Source organism: Pleurodeles waltl, chromosome 9, assembly GCF_031143425.1.
Source record: "Pleurodeles waltl isolate 20211129_DDA chromosome 9, aPleWal1.hap1.20221129, whole genome shotgun sequence".
Lineage (NCBI taxonomy): Eukaryota > Metazoa > Chordata > Amphibia > Caudata > Salamandridae > Pleurodeles > Pleurodeles waltl.
In genome coordinates, this window is record NC_090448.1 from 995,520,571 (window position 1) to 995,540,359 (window position 19,789).

The window sequence follows — 19,789 nt, forward strand, 5'->3', positions numbered from 1 at the left end:
GTTTTCGATGAATGTCTTTGAAGTCTTTGGCTACTTTCTCTTTCAAGGCCGCGATGTTGCAGAGGGTGAGAAACAGGGTCTCTATTAAGCCACGGGTGACTGTGGCGTCGTCCTCCATCCGATCCTATTGGAAGGGTGCAGGATGAGTCCGGGTGGCAGAGCCCTGATCTCTGGAACAGTTGTGCTCTTAGAGGCAGATTTGGATAAAAAGCCTTTGATGGTGTTGTCTCTCTTACCTTTCTCCATGGCCATGAGGGGGTTATTCACTTACAATACTCACCCAGTAGCTCACAGAAGATAAGTATCCATAGAGTCCTCTCCCCTCACGTACTCCATGGGTGGCAGATGTCTGGTGGGGCCCCAAGTCGCCCCAGCAGGAGAAGAGGGTGGTGTGTATGCAATGCTGCTTGCCTCCCAGGTTGCTGGCTTCTGTGCATTCCAATATTTGGCGTGTGGGAAGGTATGCTCTGCATCCGAAGGCCGGTTACCACAAGCACCGTCGGCAGGTAGTCATCAAAATACCGTTCAATGTTGTGAAGGGAGCGGAGCAGTAAAGGGGATTGGCCTAATGTCCAATGCTGAAGGGGCTCTCCAATGCTGAAGGGGCTCTCCAGCGGAGGGAGATGACTACTCAGTCGAACTGCATGTGAGACCCTATCATAGTCATCCCCTCTCCCCCATAGGTGTCTAGGAGCAGCCACCACCAGAGACACAGATGCAGCAGGAGGAAGCCGTCGAAGGGTCCCAATGGTGCTTGCATGGATTATAAGTGTGGTGGCGTTGCAGAGCTGTGCAGAAGAGTCTTACCAGGTTCATCAGGAGTGTGGCCTTCCTATATATAGGCTTCAATGGTGTCAGCTGAGCAGGTCTGCAGTATGTAGGTGTCCTAATTGTTCACAAAATGGTATGCACTGGGCCTTCGCAGATCATAACAACCAGTGCAAGCCAATGGAATGTCATACAGCAAGAAAGGTCCAGGGTCTCAGGGTGCCTCTCACTGGTCGACACGTGCAGGCCTGGGATGGGCTCCAGTAGAATGTTCAGTTCGGTCGCCAGGAGGACCAGTTCAGAGGCACTGCGGGATGCATTGCTCTTGCCCCATAGACCGCTTCCAGCCCAGTTGCCCAGGGCTGTCATGTGTGAACAGGCATGCCGACGCAAATCTTACGGGCAGTCTGGAGAGTGTGGGAGTTCAGGCCCCACGCCCCGAACCAGCCTCATCTCCCAGGCTGCAGCAGAGGACAATGCTTTAAATTGCCAATCCGCCATAATAGAGGTGGAAGTGGGCAATGTGCGGCCGCAGGGCCTCCCCCTTTAAAGCTGGCATGCAAGGCCGAGGATTGTCAGGTTCAGTGGGGAGGGCCTACACGGCCACCATCTTAAGTGTCTGCAGGACCTGTCCGTGTGGTCAAGCCAAGAGCCGGTGTTGCTTCTAGAAGCCTGATCTGGCTTCCAAATTGCTAGGGCATTTCAATAACCGTACAGGCTCACTGGGTCAAGAGCATCAGAGTCCGCAGTGCCAGTCCAGTCCTGTGGCAGGCCCAGGACCAGGCAAGCGTTGTCTGCTCTGGGTGGTTGAAGGGAGGCCTATGTGCTGATGCAGGCTCTCTCTGCACCTTCCAGCGCGCTTTACGGCCCCCGCCGCCTCACAGCACTGAAGCCTTTGCCAGTCAGGCACTGGGATGCACAGCAGCTCCAACAGTGCCGGTGTCCCCCAGTGTCCGCTCCCTCCAGGGATCGCTGGTCGCTCCTACCAGGATGTATGTGACGGCCCAGGGAAAGAAATTATACTAACAGCAAAGGCGACGCAATAAAGGTATTTCCCATAAAGGGAGTCGGGTGGAGTAGGGCATCACCCTCTTCGGAGGTTGGATATAACACTTCTATACCAACTGTGCCATTCGCATGAGTAGGCCGGTTTCAGGATGTCGCGATCCAGCGTCCAGCAGCCATTCAAGCACTCCTCTCTCACTGAGCGCGCCCCTTCTGACGTCTGGTCACCAGGTATCCAGCACATGAGCCACTGTAGCTGCGCCGCTGCAAAATAGCGCTCCATGTCAGGGACCGTCATTCACCCCTCTGGCACCGGCTCTTGGAGCGCATTTAGGGATACCCTTTTCCGACCTTGGCCCCATATAAGTGCTGTTAATAAGCTTCTCAAGGTTTGAAAGAAGGATTTCAGTGGGATGACGGCAATGCCACAAAAAAGTATAAAAGTTGGGGCAGTACCAGCATCTTCGCTATAGACACTCATCCCATGGGAGAGAAGGGAAGCCGCGTCCAAAATGGGAGGGAGCGGCGCAGCGACGTCAAGGCTCTGCCATGGTTGCCCTCGAGTAGATGTGTTCAGCAGTGTATAACAGTGTCACCCATCGCAGGAAGTATGGGCCCATTCCAAATCGTGGGAGGACCTGCGTTAAATAGGACCAACCCAGGGTATCAAAAGCCTTTTCAAAGTCTAGGGAGACGGCCACTGGATGGTCCGTCTCCTTTGACACTGCATCTAAGATATGGCACAATCGTCTAATGCTATGGTGCGTAGCCCTGAGGGGGACAAAGCCACATTGGTCAGGGTGGATCAGTTGATGAGTTAACGGCATCAATCTATTTGCTAGGATTTTACTCTGGATTTTGTAGTCAATGTTTAGCATTGACAAGGAGTTGTATGAAATCGTGCTAAGGGAATCCCTGCCCAGTTTAGGTAGTACTACAATGAGTGCCTCATGCAGCAAGTGCGACAATCCCCCTCGGTGGGCAACCTCATGCATGTCTAGAAGTCGCGGTGTAAGGATCTCTCCAAAGTGGCATAGAATTCACCTGGGAACCAGTCTATGCCTGGTGTCTTCCCCCCTGGTCATTTGCTGGATTGCTAGCTTAATCTCATCTAGTGCAATGGGTTTATCCAACTCATCATTCTGGGACTGCATTAGATGAGGTAAGGTGAGATCCTGCAAAAACATCTGGGCATGATGGGCGGGGGGTGGGGGTGGTTGGGGAAAAGAGCCGGCGGGTGAGGAGTAGAGTTGCTCATAATAAAATAAAGGGCAAAAGTTTCATTGATTGCTTCCTGCAAGTGTACTACCTGGCCTCTGCAGTCCCAAATTGCTACCAGGATAGTATGAGGTGTTCAGGAACGCAGCAGCCACGCCAAAATGCATCCGGGTTTATCACATTCCCTGTGTTGTCGAGCTAGATACGACTTATAGTCGATACTGCAAAGGTGCTTTAGTTCCTCACGGTATAGGTCCCTCTGAGCTGTCAGGAGAGGGGGCGCCAGGGGTGTGGGGGGGTGGGGGAAATGGGAGTGGACCGCTTCCTTTTCTAGCTACCGAATGCTAATACTCCAAGTCCGTTACAGTGTGTAGGAGGGATGCCCTAACTCCCCAGGAAGTTGCCATACAATGGCCTCTCAACACCACTTTCATGGCATCTCACTCCACTCTTAGGTCATCCAGAGAGCCTGAATTGATAGTGAAGTATTCTGAGATGTGGTTCTTAATCAATTCCCTATACACAGTCTCTCGCAGGGCCTCAATTCTCATTCTCCACATGGGTATGGTCAGTTTGGCATTCACCCACTGAAATTTAAGTCCGAGGGGGTTGTGGGTCTGACAATGTCCTGCCCAAATACTCAGTCATGCATCACAAGCCAACCCTCTGAATTACAAAAGAAATTATCTAATCGGGTATGGATCTGGTGTCCAGGAGCATAGTAAGAGTATTCCCTGTCACTGGGATGATGCATACGCCAGACCTCGTGGGACCTAGAGAGGAAGACCACTTTAGGAAGTGTCTGGTTATCTGTATACCTGGTGTGTTTGGAAGGGGAGGAATTGACCGATCCAGATCAGTGTCATGTATGCAATTGAAGTCCCCTCCCCATAGTCCCGGAGCCTCAGGGCAGGGGAGAGCATGCTTAGGAAAGTGCCCTGCGCAGTATCTGGAGCATAAATTGATGCAAGCATGATAGAACGCCTGTCTAGTGTGCCCTCTGGAAGGACATAACGGCCCTCCGTATCTATATGTGCCGTCTGCTGAACAAAGGGAACCTCTGGGGCTATCTAAAGAAGTGCTCCTCTAGCATATGCAGAGTATCCTGTGCCAAATAGCTGCCCTCTCCACCTACAACCTAGTTTAAGTAGTTCGCCATGTGTCAGATGCGTTTCTTGTAAGCACAGGAAATGTACCTGCCTACGCCTAAGATATGCGTATACCCTGTGCCTCTTAGCCAGGGTCCCCATTCCGCGGACATTCCATGTTAAAGGCAGTGTAATCAGATCACATCACAACAATGTATCACGTCCAGCACCATCTCTCTCCCCCCCATCCATTCCCCCCCGTCCCAGGTGCCGGCAACCTCCCCCCGAACCAGACATATCCATTTTGAACAACTCCTCAATCCCAGGTGTGCGCCACAACAAGCAGTAAGCCAAAACTTCCCCAACTGTGCATTCGGTGTAGAACGGTAGTCATCGAGCACTGTTGGTCCATGCAGAGGGTACCAGACCACACATTAATTCAGACCTCTTTGGTGCAACAGAGGTCGTACCATCCAAAGAGTACCGCTGAAACGGGCCCCCATATGAAGGGTATCGAGGCAGCCACCGCCCATAGAGGAGCACAGGCATTCAACATGTGGGCCTATTGCAACACAGGCACCTCACTAGTAGAGAGGCCTTGGGGCAGAACATGGTTCATTGATCCAGTCACTATAGGTCATCAGCTGTACAGGGAGTTAGCACCGGCCCATCCCTATTGGAGATCTGTGAGGAAGCCGGGATGGCCATCTAGAAGTCCGGGTCTCCCGTTTGTCAGTCGTCCAGTACATGGAAAGGATGAAGTGACAGCTGAGAGGCCTCCGTTCTTTCTTTAGCCACCTGTGCTCGGGAGGTTTTGAGGGTGGGTGGTCTGCGGGGCTGCTGTTTAGCCTGAGGAGTAAGCCAGGTCATTTCATCCCTGTCCTTCTCTGAAGAGCCTGCCAATCCCTTGGCGTGTAGCCATGTCCATACATCCTCAGGAGCAAAGAACAGCTGAGTAGCCTCGCTATCCACTATTCTCATTCTGTCCGGGAACAAGAGTGCATACTTGAGCTTCAGTTCCCTTAAGTGCTGCTTCACCTTACCATATGAGCTACGTTGTCTTTGTACCGCTGCGGTGAAGTCCGGATAGGCTGTTATCTCTGCGTTCTCATGTCGCCACAGACTGGTCCTTCTGGACAGTTGGAGAAACTGATCACGATCTCTGAAGTTAAGGAGGCGAGCTATGATGGAACATGGTGGGGACCTGGGCTTGGGGGCCTCCCAGGGATCCCGTGAGCCCCTTCCACTGAAAAGAACCAGGAGGGGGTTCCTCTCAGCACACTGTCAATCAGCCATTGCTCCACAAACAGCTCCACACTTGGGCCCTCAGATCATTCAGAAAAGCCCAGGAGACTAATTTTGTTACGCCTAGATCGCCCTTCAGCGTCCTCCGCTCGTTTGTGCAAAGTTCCGTGACTGTGGGCCGCAGAGAGGTAAGCGCAGACTCTGCCTCAGCAACCTGTTCCGCCAAGTTGCGGTGGTCCACCCTGAGCAGGTTCACATCCACGGAAATTGCCTCAATCCTGGTCTCCAAGGAGGTCTTGGTATCGAGGATGGCTTGAAGTACCTTATCAAATTGTGCAGAACGATACTTCAGAGTAGATTCCAGCTGCTTAAAGGCCACCGTGGTAGAGTCTAGGGGTGCTCATTGTGTCAGGACCCTGGGAGGGGGGTTTAATGCCCCCGGGCTTTCCCATCATGGCGGCGTTGCGGGCCCAGCACCACCCTTATAGCAGTCAATCTTGGCTGGTGAATAATCAAGGTGTAGCAAGCAGAAGTGGTGTCCCCCGTATGTTTTGCACGTTGTTGCCTCCTTCCGAAAGAAGTGTCACCTGGTTACTGTACAGCCCCCCCCCCCCCCCAAGCACCACTTGTCTCCTGCTGGGGCGCAATCGGGATGAACCAGGGCAAGCGAGGTGCCCAACATCAGCAAAGGAAGTATCTGCCATGGGGGGGGAGAGGGGGGGGGGGAGGAGGGGAGGGGATGGGGGCCCTCGCCCAGGTCCTCCCAGCACAGCAATAAGGCTGTTCAATCGCCCCGACCAAGGCCAGCAAGGGAGGCCACCCATACACGGTATCATGTGGGTCCCGAGGCCAAGGGCACCAGCTTTCCACCTCTCCACTCTCACCAACAGCCAGGCGGTGGGTTCATGCCCCGCAACAGCCAGCTCGCTCGCGCGCCCTCTTATCCGGGTCACCGATTCGGCCTGTCTCGCTGCATCCACGTTGTCCTCCTCAAGCGGGGTGGGGATGTTCTCTTCACGTCTCACCTCCGTAGTTCGTCAGATCGACGGTGGTACAGCTGCTTTCTGTACGCCGCTCCGCATGTCTTGGGCCTCATCTGCTCCGCTCGCTCTGCCCGCAGGCCACTCATAAGCCGCGTATCTGTCAGGGGCTCGCCTGTTCGCTGCTCGGGGGTCTGCACCTCAGTGCTCGGTGCCCCAGGCCCCTTGTCCTTGTGTGTCCCCATCGGGGCTGGACGTCAGCTGAATACAGGATATTTAAGTAGATTGTTAACAGGGGCCCACGCGGAGCTCCGGTTTATGCGACTACACTGGTTGCAATCGTGGCTCCGCTGCCATATACAATCATAATATATAGCGGCTAAAAGTGAATTACGGGGACTTTTTTTTTCACTTTGAGGTTCTGAGTGACAAAAAGATAACGAGTGGAGCTCGAGTTGTCTAGTCACAGGGTGAAAAGCATCCACATAATTCACTTTTTACCATCTGTAATTTTGGTATGTATGGCCCACAAAGCCATCTACTCTTACATTTAACAGCTACGAATGGGTAGAGGAGTAATGAGAGGGCCACACAACATGGATTCTCCTCACTGTCCCAAATTAAAAAATAATAATACATGGCCTCCCTACCACTCCACACCACTGCCTTCATCTTCCCTCCCATCCAGAAGGTGTGCTCCCTGCTTTCCAGCAATGCTTTGACAGTCTCTTAGAGAGTCCAGGCAGGGCTAATGTAAATCAGAGATGCCATTTTGAAAGAAAACCAGGTTGTGTCTACCAATCCATCATGATGTCAGACTAAAATCAGACTGTTGCACGAGCATGTACATAGTACATTCTGTACACCTTACAATGTTGCTTTAGAGACTTGCCACAAACCACCATTACATGTACGCTTAACAAAATACAAAACGCAAAGAGCATGGCCAGGAAATCCAGAATACATTAGATTATTTTATGTGGCATTGTTTTGTATGCAGACGAGTATGACATCTTGAGTTGTGCTCTGAGCTACATTGTGATGTACATTGATACCAATTCAAATGCTTGTTCAAAACAAGCTCTCTTATTGATGTAGTCACCCATTATCCCTCACACCATCCAACTTGCAAAACAGCAAGGTACACGATGCTGTTGCATAATTAGTTGGATGCAATTAATACTGGACAAAACACAACTCCACGATGGAGTGTGCGACCTCTTTAAGTAACAGCAGTTTTATGTGGGATGAGTTCTAATTCCACCTTGCCAATCAGAAGTAAACGTGAGTTTCAGTGACTGTTTGCTCAAATCTTCAGTGCTTTATTAGATTTGTAGTTCTGGCCTAGAGACAGCATTAGTTATTTTGCCCGCTTCAGCTATTAAAAAAACAAATATAATCACATGTGTCAATGCATACATAAAGGGGTTACAAATCAGCCTTCGTTCATTAGTATGTTAAATTGTCATTCACCTTTGCTTCAGCTCATCAATGCATACAGCTTAGGCAAATAGGTCGGCCCACTTTACCAACTGGTTCTCTTGTACTGCGTGTAATGGCATTATTCCTTATGAGTGTGAAAATCCACCTTAAAAAGTAGTGCATTTTAGTCCTTTTGCTTTAGGGGCAAGCGCTTCTTCAATTTTTCGTTTTACGTTTTTAATGATTAAACTATTAATTTATATATTAGATATGCTTGGATTGTTTTTCAAATAAAGGTTCCATGCTTTCAAAGGCCAGTCCTACTGGCTTTGTCAAATCTTGTTACCAAGTGCACAACACCGTTACAACCAGGTGGTTTCTAGGCACGCCACCGAAAGACAAGTAATGTCATCAAGGGAGAAAAGAATCAGAGAAACAGGAAAGAGACCTCAAGCTTGACAGAACAAAATATGCTTTGAACTCTCCTGGATGCAAGCTGAATACAGGATGATCTTTAATACAAAGAAGCTGTATCGGCAAGGTGTTTCAATCGGAGGAATATAACAGCATGCCCTCCGCATCAAAGCAATGAAATACAAGATGCCGGAGTGGTAAAAAGCACTCTGAACCTGGTGGTCTGTGGGTCATGTTATGAACAAAATGCTCAGACAGAGAGAAGGTTCATGGCCATAAAAAGACTAAAGAAAGACTCTTACATTAAACCACTGGTCTACTGTAGAACAGAGCAAGCACTTGGGGAACTTCGGAAACATGGTCAAAGTCTGCGGATCATTCTAACAGCGAAGTTCCAAACCCACTCTAATAAGGCTAAAACGTAGGCCAGAAGACAAAATATCGGCCTTCCAACCTCGACAGTGTATCAGTGACTACTAACATGAGATTATTTTAGAAAAAAAGGAATGAGGAATAAGAAACGGATACAAGATCTAGAAACTTAACCGATTTTCACCATGAACGAGATGTCAACATCCATACAGCACTCCAAAACATTTTAAATCAAGGAGTCTTCCTGACTGGAAAGAAACAAAGCACTGACCCATCTCTGCTTGCTTTTATCAACAATAAAATGGTTTGCTCTATTTGCCTTTACCTTGAGAAAGCTGCTGGAGGGCCAATATATCTACAGCTCTAACAGAGAAGATCTTGGGGCTAAGTTGATCCAGGGGTATGAGTAGCCGAGTGTCGTTAGCATAAGACTGTGAGTAGCAATCATACGATGTATTTAACGTGGACAATGATATGTCTAGATATGAGCCTCGAAAATAGAAAAGCCTCCAAGTGTGAATGTATTCCTACTTAGCTGTAATAGGACATAAAAATTGTGGCTGAGCAGTTCCATTGGAAATGGTTTGCCCACGTCTGTAATACTACAGGTGTGCTAAGAACAACCAGAAGCATACAAAAAAATAATAGCCGTTGCTTTAGACTGATTAAAACATTTCCATCTATGACCTCTGTCCAAAGCCCCTGACTTACATTCAAGTTATGGAGTGCCTCAAAAGTCAAGGAAGAGTAAAGGCATTTCCAAAGCCAAGGAATAGTTAAACTTTAGTTAAAGGGCAGAAGATAAACATTTTATTACAGATACAAATTCAAAATGGCTGTGCGAATATGAATCAGTACATCCTCTGGACCCCCTGGTTGCGATGGAAAACAACACAGAGCATCAATGACTACATGCTTTGATGTATCTTAACTATCTTAGAAGAAGCGGTAAATATGCAATCGCCAAGGAATACGTTTCATGTCACAGGAGGGCCTAGACCCCCACCATCAGCCCAGAAGTGTTTGACATGACCAAATGTACGCCCACTCGGCCGCGTTTTGAAGGATGAATACAAGTTTTAGAAAAGGTGCTTCATGACTTTGTGGGAGAGAGGCAGGTGGTTAATCTTAGTGGAATTCCATATTGCTTCTTACACAGCAATTTACTCCGATTGTAAGGGAGTTCTGCTAGCTAATCTGGGTCAGGCTCTTATAGATTAAAGCAACACCAATAATCTGTGAAATATCCAGCATTAACAAAGTGCCTCCACCCAGCACAAGAAAAGAAACATCAACTACTATTAGTCCCCGAACAGTCATTCATTTTCCGATATTTCACTGAATGAACTCCTCTCACCACTCGTTTATTGTATGTAGTGTAACACTATCTTGCAAAAACAATTAAGATCATTTCAGGTGACGCACTCCTGTTTTCTTGGAAGCAATGCCAAACGCTCACAAGAAATTATTTCATGGAGTAGACAAAGCTCAGGGTACATATGTCCCATTACTCATAACTTCTTTTACTGAATCGCTATTTGATCTCTGCTGTTCATGCCGTTTTGCTCGGGCTCTGTTACTAAGGTATGCCAATGTTTATCCACCATGGCTCAGGCCTTCACAGCCACCTAAGACATTCTAATTTATTCTACTTCAAACTGCTAACTGATCCTTACAGGCCTGTACTCCTGCAGGCCTTACGCCTTAAGAACGGAGCTGGGGACCACAACTGATTCCAGCTGCCAACTATAACACTTAGTATCCACTGATGTTAACATCCCCTATTCACACCAGCCCATCTTCACATACTTTATCCACAAGAACCATGGAAAGCGCGGTGCAATAATACAGCACCAATCACTCACATCACAGGGGAGAGAGTCAAAAGGATTCCTGGGAATTCCACGTCATCCCTTACTGAACAACTAGCCCAGTCAAGCATTTTAAGGGTCATATCTTATTTTCCATTATTTTTCATTTACTCATATACTGGCTTGTGTCCTTTGGTCAGTGGGAAGAAAGACTACCAACCGGGTGTCAATATGGAAACTTCTCCGATCTAAAGTGAAGCGAAGTAGTAAGGTTTACTACCACCAGTAAAGTGGTACTGGTATTGTGGCCCCTGTGAACAGTGTCCAAGAGATTGTATTTATATAAGCGTCGGTCCGGGAGCTTCAAAACTTGCAGATATCTGAGACGTGAGATTTCCCTGCACCCTGTGTACAGATATCCCTAGAGCGAAGCCCATATGTCTTGTGAATGTTTCAGTCTCGGAAGCCTCCCTCTACTCAAAAGGTACATGATTTTCTAAAGTTGCATGATTGTCTGCACGAAGGGCCGAAGTCATCTGTTTTATCCCATGTGAGTGGAGTGGATAAGTATGAGTTTAGTAGACAGAAGAGTATAAGTCAGGAACCTCTGGATGTTTATAGCAAATATTTCATCAGCAGAATCTAGTACCTCCTGCCAATACTTTCCGAACATTTCCATAGCAAGCGTAGGAATGTGTCCACATCCTCTCTAGAAGGAATCAGACACTAGGACCCTATTTGTGTGGATTACCAAGCCCACCATACCCCGACTTTATTACCCCAAGTGCCCCACAATTAATCCTTGTTATAAGCATTTTACTTCATACTACATCTGTAGTTTTTGCCAATTCAGACGGCCGTACCTCCAAGGGTTCAAGATTCCTCTGTTTCGCTTTTAACACCATATATATATATATTTTTTGTTTTTTTTTTGTTTGCACTTTTACGTCTATATGTTAAACTCAATAAAAACTATTGAACACAAGTGTAGATTGACCAGACTAGGATATCGGTGTGTTAAGTTCCTTTATGTTATAAATATATTATGAAAAAAGGTCCCATTTCTTTCCCGTTGGACCCGTCTAATTCTATCTCCCATCTCTCTTGTCCTGGGGATTTTGGTAATTCTGTAGTCTGTGAAAATAGTTTTATAGTTATGATACTATGTGCCTATACCCTTCCTTTGCAGGTCATTTCTCAAACCGTATCAATAATCTGCTACACTGAGGTCTAATTCAGTACCCAGTGTCTAATCTGCTAGCAATAAAACGGTTATGCATCTAGAGTGTTATGCTCCCTTTTGATAATGTCGAAGGGCTCGATTCTGTTCTCATCAAATAAGGCTTCCACTCTCCATATTAGAATTCCCTCCAGTTTGTGACTGGGAAGAAATCAAAGACCCTTCGGATGGGGATGAGTTGAGAGGAGAAAAATGAGAGGCCAAAGCAGGCAGCCAGCCTACCCCAAACTGCATGTGTCACTTGTGACTGGGGAAGAATATAACTCCCAGGCTCTCTAGGAACCTCCCAAATGTCTGTCTATGCAACTAGTTGATCTGCAAAGCAGCAATACAACTCGAAGACTGCTCTGCCATTCTTCCATGTATCTTAGTTGGGACTTCTAATGTTATTTCATTAGGTTCAGTAATCCTAGACAACCCTCCTTGGACGTTTTCTGTAACGTGTCAATATTCCTGATTATCACAACGCCAATTCAAAGCTCTTAATGGTATCCTGCAGTTTCCTTATCCACTCTTTTGTGCGTGGAGAAGAATCGTCACTACCATGTAAATCAATCAGGGGTAGCACGGCCATTTCATCAGCTGCTAGCTACTCTGCCTATTCAGTCATATGCCAGGGTTGCAGGTTATGTTTTGTATCTTGAGGCATGTGTGTATAGTTTATTAAAACTAGCTTTTCAAGAGTGCAGGCAATCTATGTGCTCTAATAGGCAATTTTCTCTTGGGATCACTGGATGGAGTAACACGTTTTTAGTTGTTTTTTTCGTGGGTATACTAAGAATGTGTGATTTCAACATGTTCACATAAAAACCCAGTTACCACACCCTACTAGTTTGCATATTTATGCTGGAGTGAATTGGTCTGGGTCTACTATTGATGCCAAGACATCATCTGAGTATGAAGTGAGAATGTGTGAATCACTATCTATTTTGACCGCTTTAATGGGACAGTTTGAGCAGATTTTGTTAGTTTAGAGTTCCACGGTCAGCGGGAATAGTAGAGGGGAAAGTGAGCATCACAGTCAGGTACAGAGAATTGTGCCAACCCTAACCGATTGACCTGAACCATTCTGGTGGCTATATCTTGTCCACAGTGCACCTGTAGGATTTTGTTTACTAACAATTAACAATTAACGTATAATTCAGATAGATAAGTTAGCTTGACTAGGCAGCAATCGACAAGACAAGGCCACAACCAGCTTGCATTGACAGCCATTCATCTTCACACCAACATTCATTAAAGAAATATGTACTTTTATTTTAAACAAACAAGAGTTTCCACAAGCATGTCTCATTGTTGTTTTCCATTTCAGAAAAATAAGTGAAACAGAAGCTCTCTACACAGTTTATGTTTGTTGACAGAAATACAACTGTATTAAATGTACCTCCTCACGAGGAAGTCATATTGGGGATGTTCCTATATGTTGCAATATTCAAGGCCTTTTGCCTAGGCCCATAAGACAGAATCACTCATGCTTTGAAATATTAATGTTTGCTAAGATACACAAATACTCTATTTTTCATTTCCTCTGCACGTAAAATAGCAATATGCAGCAAATTGTGTGTTTTTTCTAGACTTAACCTGTTTGATATATTCTCGAGTATTTGAGCAGTCATTGGTTAATTCACATATTTTTGCTAATCAACCCTATTATGCCATTTCACACCATGTCGAGTGTCTGGCTTTTCTTCCTAAAACGCTATAAAATGCCATGTTTTCGGGAGAGGAACTCCTGCTTTTCTAAATGTGCAGATTCTGCAATATTATGAAGAGACCGTGAGAGCTAGTCTGTCATTGGTTTATTCTTAGACTTATTTTGCCTTTTAAAACTGAGCAGACTATACTAGTCTACTTTACACTCTACTTTGGTTTTGACTGGTTGCTTACTTTGGACGTAGATTTTATGTTGATCCTCTTGCATTCATTGATTGACATATTATAAATGCTAACTTACCAGTGATTGAATAATGATTTTCTTGCTTCCTCTAATAATCTTAATTTTGAACAAACCTTTGTCTTTGACTTGAATTTTTGTCTTGGGAAGGTTTTTATTAATTGGTACTAGGACCTAGTCTTACAAAGACATGCTAGATCTTATAAAGACTCAGACAGTCCCAATCTGCGCATCATTCTTCTAAATATTGTATTAGAGGATGACACACCCATCCTGAACCTGAATGAACTGTACCAGAGATTTGCTCATCAACTGCCAGTCAACAAAATAGAAGGCTTTCTCTGTATCAAGTGACATTAGAAGCACCAGCTTCCACGTTGCTCTGAAGTGGGCAATGATATGTAGAAGTCTTCTGGTGTGTTCTCTACAGTTTCTCTCAGGAGGGAGTGAATCCAGACAGATCGTGGTCTATCAGACCTGGTGACAAGTATTCCACTGAATACGTCTATATTTATTAACAAAATTAGCAAGTAGTGCAGAGGAGTCCGTTTTTTTCCTTGTTTTGGTAATACAGCCTTTTACATCATTCCTGCCATTGTGTCTGACTCAATGAAAGGGTTAAACAAGCGAGTAAGTATCGGAGTTACTGTCAGTCAAAATATCTTCTAGAATAATGATGTGAAACCATTGTAGTCCATGGCCTTAGAACCCCTAAGCTATACTAAAGCCACAATCACCACCTCTACTTTGATAGGTAGCTTTAGGTTTTTGATCTGATCTAAGGTAAGTCACTAGACCCCAACAGCTTCTCTATGTGGGCGTATTAGCTGTGTACAGGTTTGTGTGAAATTTCCCTAAAGCACTCATGTCACTAACTTCCAGGACAAGACTCCTGGAGATTTTCCTATTTCTAAGAGTTGACAGGCAAAGAGTTTGTCTGCTTACTTTCTGCCATAAGTTTCTACCACAATCATAGCTTAGTTTTGTAGAAATCTAGGTATATCCAGTTTAATAAATGGTTAGCATATGGAACTCTGTTCCAAGTGCTAGTGACTTATGAAAGATCTTGTTGGGACAGGTTCTTTTATGAATAGATTCTAGATATTTCGTTTGTACTGTTAGGGACTTGAAGTTACCTTTTCTGTCTTTACTGAGCCTGGCACTCACTACTATTATGCGAACCTCAACACTTTAGTGAGTTCCATAGAGCATTCATATTGATATCTTCTTTAACATTTAACGGTGGCGTGTATTTCTATCTCAGAAGGCTGGGAGCATCTGACCAGAGAGATACAGGGACAGACTAAGTGCCTTGTGAAGAGTGGTCCCAGTGTGCAGTAAAACTGAAAAGAATCATGAGGAATAGGGCGAGACTTGTTTGCCACCTTCTATGACAGAGTACACACCATGAGAACATCCATGGAGGGCTGGCAATAGATCTTTGAGCATAGAATGTCAATTACAAAGGAAATAGTCTCTGCTAAGATTTTAAACATAGATCAGAGTCTGAATGGCTTTGTCTTGTAATGGTCTTCATTTCCCACAGAAATGTGATGGTAATACCAGTGTTCTTCCAGGATTGGTACTGGAAAGCTAGCCTCATGCAAGTCCACAAAACATAGTCGGTCATCATTCTGAATGGCTGTCAAGACTTGGGCTACAGTCTCCGAGGGAGTACTAGCTTAGACTGCACAGCTCCAGGCAAGGATGAAGCCCTCTATCCTGTTCCTTCTAAGGAACTATTGAGATTAAGTATCCCTTGCCCGCCACTGAAGGCGAGACCTGCTCTGCCTCTCTAAAAAGAGGAACCTGCAAACCTCTCTCAGGAGTTCCAGGAATGCTGACTGAGGATGTTGCACGTCTGCAGAAGTGGACTGATAAGGGATAAAGTTGCTCAGAAGTTTTTGACTGCCTCTTCCATGCACTTGCTTTTTAGTCAAGAGGCGATGAAGGGCGAGGAAGGGAACTTGTTATGCACAGCTGAGAAAGTTCATGTGCGGCTTACTGGTTAGGAAGAAAATATATTGTTCCCAAGTTTTTCAAGATTTCCTGTATCATAGCTTCAGTGAAGCTTTTATCATATGTCCATTGTTGGGTTCCAAAGTCCTTATATCTGGAAGCACAGGATTGCAGAATGTCAAACATGACTCGCATAGGTACTTGTTCCACAGTAGTTGAACCCTCAATCAGTTTGAGCCTCAAAATGCAGGTGAATTTATGCACCCAAGAGAATCAAAACTAAAACTGTTGTGCCTTTGTCGAGGTGTTAGATTGGTATGAGCCCCAGGATATTTTCGGGTGCCTTTTGGTCAACTACTTTGGTGCCATTCTGCTCCTCCTTTGGGTAGATGAACTTCATTTTGGACTGCGATTGTGGTTGTTAGTATCAAATGGAATTATATCTTTCATGAGGAGAACCAAGATGTAAGGGACCATGTTGTGTTCTTTGTATGATCTAGTTCTATCAGTCACTGGTGGCTTTGTTAGGATATTAAGTACGTCAACAACAGAGCCTAAAGTGTTGACCACAAAGTTGTCCTCGATAAGGTTTCACTCTGACTTAGGGTCACAGTGAAGTGCTGACTTAAATGCCAGCATGTTTTTGCCAGGCCCCCTCAATGCTAACCAGGAAGGGCCACATAATGGTGTGACATTTGAGGGAAACCTGGAGGCATCAGACAGGGTCTTAGAAAAGTCAGAGAGGGACGCAGACCTCCCATGGTTCTTCTGCTGGTTTAGGACTATGGTCAAAAGACAGAAGCACTCATCTGAGGACAGACTATTTAACACTTCAGCACTCCCAGGTTGGTTTGCAAGTTGAATCCTGCTCTGTCCCTCAACTTTCTACAGGTCAGATTTTCCATACTAGATTGGATTGTCCATACTGGTCACTAGATTGTAGTTTAAACAGCAATAGTGTGATTCTTAGGCAAACGAAACATGCGTGAGGCTTGGGCATATTTGAAATAATGAAATGCGAGTATCACTACAGTGTATTTTTGGATGCTACAGAGGCTGCTTAAATTGAGAGGGTAATGAAGGTGTGGAACCCTGAAGGACAGGACAGGACAGTCTTTAGCAATGGTGTTTGGAGCGCATTGAGGGAGAAAAGGAAACTGGACAACTCTGAAAGTGGAAATCTTCTTAGCAACTGGAATAGAAGAAATGGGTCCGAGGACCACTAACACTCAGTGTTGAACGCATCAAGACCAGGAGAAAAGTCAACAGGTCTGATCCAATGGTGGGGAAAAACAATCTATCCATGGAGTCGGTGACCATGCATGTTAAAAACTAAAGGAGTCATCAATACTGTGTGATTCAAAATACATTTTTGAAGAAAAACAAGTTAAATAACAGTCTGAGTCACACGCTAAGTGACAGGAGTATGCACAGCAAGTGTATACTCCGCCACACATGCTCCAACATTTATTTTTGCACAGTCCCTCTCATCCATTGGCTACTGTGGTTTGACTGGCTTTCCACTGACTGATATCAGCAAACAGCATATAGTAAATATGAACTACTTGCAAAAGTTTTCCCATACAAAATACGCCATGTTCACACCTTCGACAGGCCGTTGAACCCCTAACCTAACCCTGTCTGACTTGATCCGGTGCTCTTCCACCCTTCCCCCATCCGGCTGGTTAAAAAAATATATATGTGTCCCAGCAGATGCAAAATACTACCAAGCCACTCATAAATATTTACATTCTCCAGCAAGCTATATTTATTTTTGCTTTACTGTTTCTATATGGACGTCTGCCACTTGGAAAAGTATAGTAAAATGGACACCAGTGAACATGTCATATTGAAATCACTAACAAGATGGCAGCTGTGCATACATGCATGCATATGAGTCATGCCATATGCTTACACATGTGGATTCACAGTGCAAAAAACAAGACTGCTGCTTTGGTCAACCCACAAGTCTGAACAAAAGGAACAAGGCACACTAATATCATCTAGACCCATCACTTCAATGAAATGAGAAAACTGACAACAGAGTATCAATAAGCACATTCTTGTAATGAACAAAAATAGTTGTTTGGTGAATATATTCAGCACAAAGGCATAATGCCCTATATGTATGGATATGTTGGCCTACTCACAGAGACAATCTGTTGTGGTATAACTTAAAAGTGTGTTGTCTTTAGAAGCTAAATAGTGTGCCTTGCAATATCAGAGTTGTTTATGTAAAGCAAAGAAAATGCTTTGATATCTTTCACAATTTAGCATATCATAATGGCAACAGTTTAAAAATAGGAAACTTGTCATACTTACATTTGAAGTTGGGCCTGATGGAGCATACTGCCCTGGTGCTGGATAAGATCCGGGAGGACCAGAAAACTGGCCTGGTGGTGGAGGACCCCATGTCCCAGGTGGAACTGAACCCCAGGGTACTGCAGGTGCAACCCCAGATGGCTGGGAGTATGGCCCTGTGGTTGGATAAGGCAGGTTTGGTGCTGGATACTGCCCTCCCATAGAGGACCCATATGGCCCAGATGGCATGGTGCCCCATGGCCCAAGAGGTGAAGGGGCAGCTGGATCTGTTTGCCCAAACGGCCTGGGAGGAACTGGGAATGGAGCACTCGGTGTAGGATATGGCATAGTAGGGGCAGAAGAAGGCCCAGATGGAGCTGGATATGAACTAGGGGGCCCAGGTGGAGCAGGATTTGGATAGGATCCTGGTGCGCCTCCAGGGGCTGATGGGTAAGGCCCAACAGGGGCAGAAGGATAAGGCCCAACAGGGGCAGAAGGATAAGGACCAGCAGGTGCAGAGGGATACTGTCCACCAGGTCCTGGTGGGTACTGTCCGCCAGGCCCAGAAGGATATTGTCCAGTAGGACCAGACGGATACTGTCCAGCAGGACCAGACGGATACTGTCCAGCAGGACCAGACGGATACTGTCCAGCAGGACCAGATGGGTATTGTCCAGCAGGAGCAGTCGGGTGCTGCCCAGCAGGTCCAGAGGGGTGCTGCCCAGCAGGTCCAGAGGGGTGCTGCCCAGCAGGTCCAGAGGGGTGCTGCCCAGCAGGGTGCTGTCCAGCAGGTCCAGAGGGGTGCTGTCCAGCAGGTCCAGGTGGATATTGTCCAGGTGGATGCTGTCCAGCAGGTCCAGGAGGGTACTGCCCAGCCGGTCCAGGGGGATGTTGTCCAGCCGGTCCAGAAGGGTATGGTGCAGCAGGATAAGGGCCAGTTGGGGTTGGTCCATATGGCGCATTTGAAGATGGTGCAGTAGGTGCAGGCACTTGTGTCCCAGAAGATGGGGGAGCAGTTGGTGTATTTCCCCAAGCATTAGAACCTGGCCAACTCTGGGGCTGCGGATCATTTCTTGGGTTGCTTATGTTTGTGGGCTTTGTAGATGAAGAATCTGGTAAAGCATCTGCCAACTAAGATAAAAAATAAAAAATAAACATTTTAATAGATATAAAATGACTGTTTAAAAGAACAAGTATTTTAAAAATGCGAACTTTGCACAGGAATGCGAGTATACTACCAACTCTAATTTTCTTGCTGTAAAAAGACTGCATTCCGATACACTAAACAGAGGTCATGTGAACGAAGGCAACAACCATCAAAGAGCAACACTGTAAAAAAACAAAACAAAAAAAAAACGACTGTATTCCATTTAACTTACATAAATGGATGGCAGATTATAAAATATCAGCCTCAACCGGAGGCAACAGCAACATGACCAAAAGAACACTGAAATGGCACAATGCATTTTTTTGTTAAAGAGGCAGCCAATGCGCGTTGTATGCTTTCTTTTTTTTTTTTAACTCAATTCAATTCATAAATTCATAGTTTCTCTTTGTGCCCAATTCAGAAAAAAGAGAAATTAAACACTAAGGTTGTCAATCTTGCAGCAATGTAGATCACTCATTTTTAAGATTTGGTTCAAGTTTAATAGGATTAAGCCTGTTAACCACACCCCTCATAGCCACACCAATTTGGAAGATGTTCCCTCCCCTAATCTCATTGAACAAGAATTAACTCAAAGCAAATTTCTAACCTGTGAGGAATGAGTCGGGAGGAGTTTATGATAACTCATTTGTTGGCATTAACAACTTCACAGAACATTCCCACTCTGCAACATCCACACTCCATTCTTGGTCAACGGTTTAATCACACGAAAATCAGTTTAAGAGTGTGAAATCATATTTTGTGAATTAGAAAAGTGCACTTTTACTTAAGCACACAACATGTGGAAGTCAGACATATGTGCAAATACTGTTGCGTCTCGGACCCTTCATAAAGGCTGTAAGATATCCTCTTGCAAAAGAGGGACACAATTCTCAAGTAATATTCTAAAAAAGTCTCTCTCCAAACC

The 19,789-nt window shown here is 45.6% G+C and overlaps 1 protein-coding gene across 1 annotated transcript in view; it reads right to left on the reverse strand.

Annotated features, from left to right (window-relative positions):
* The window catches only part of MAPK1IP1L (mitogen-activated protein kinase 1 interacting protein 1 like), a 169,884-nt gene that overhangs the window by 63,564 nt on the left and 86,531 nt on the right, over positions 1-19,789 (reverse strand). Inside the window, exon 3 of the mRNA XM_069208539.1 lies at positions 17,739-18,848. Coding sequence (XP_069064640.1) covers positions 17,739-18,848 — 1,110 coding nt within the window. The remainder of the gene's footprint in view (positions 1-17,738; positions 18,849-19,789) is intronic.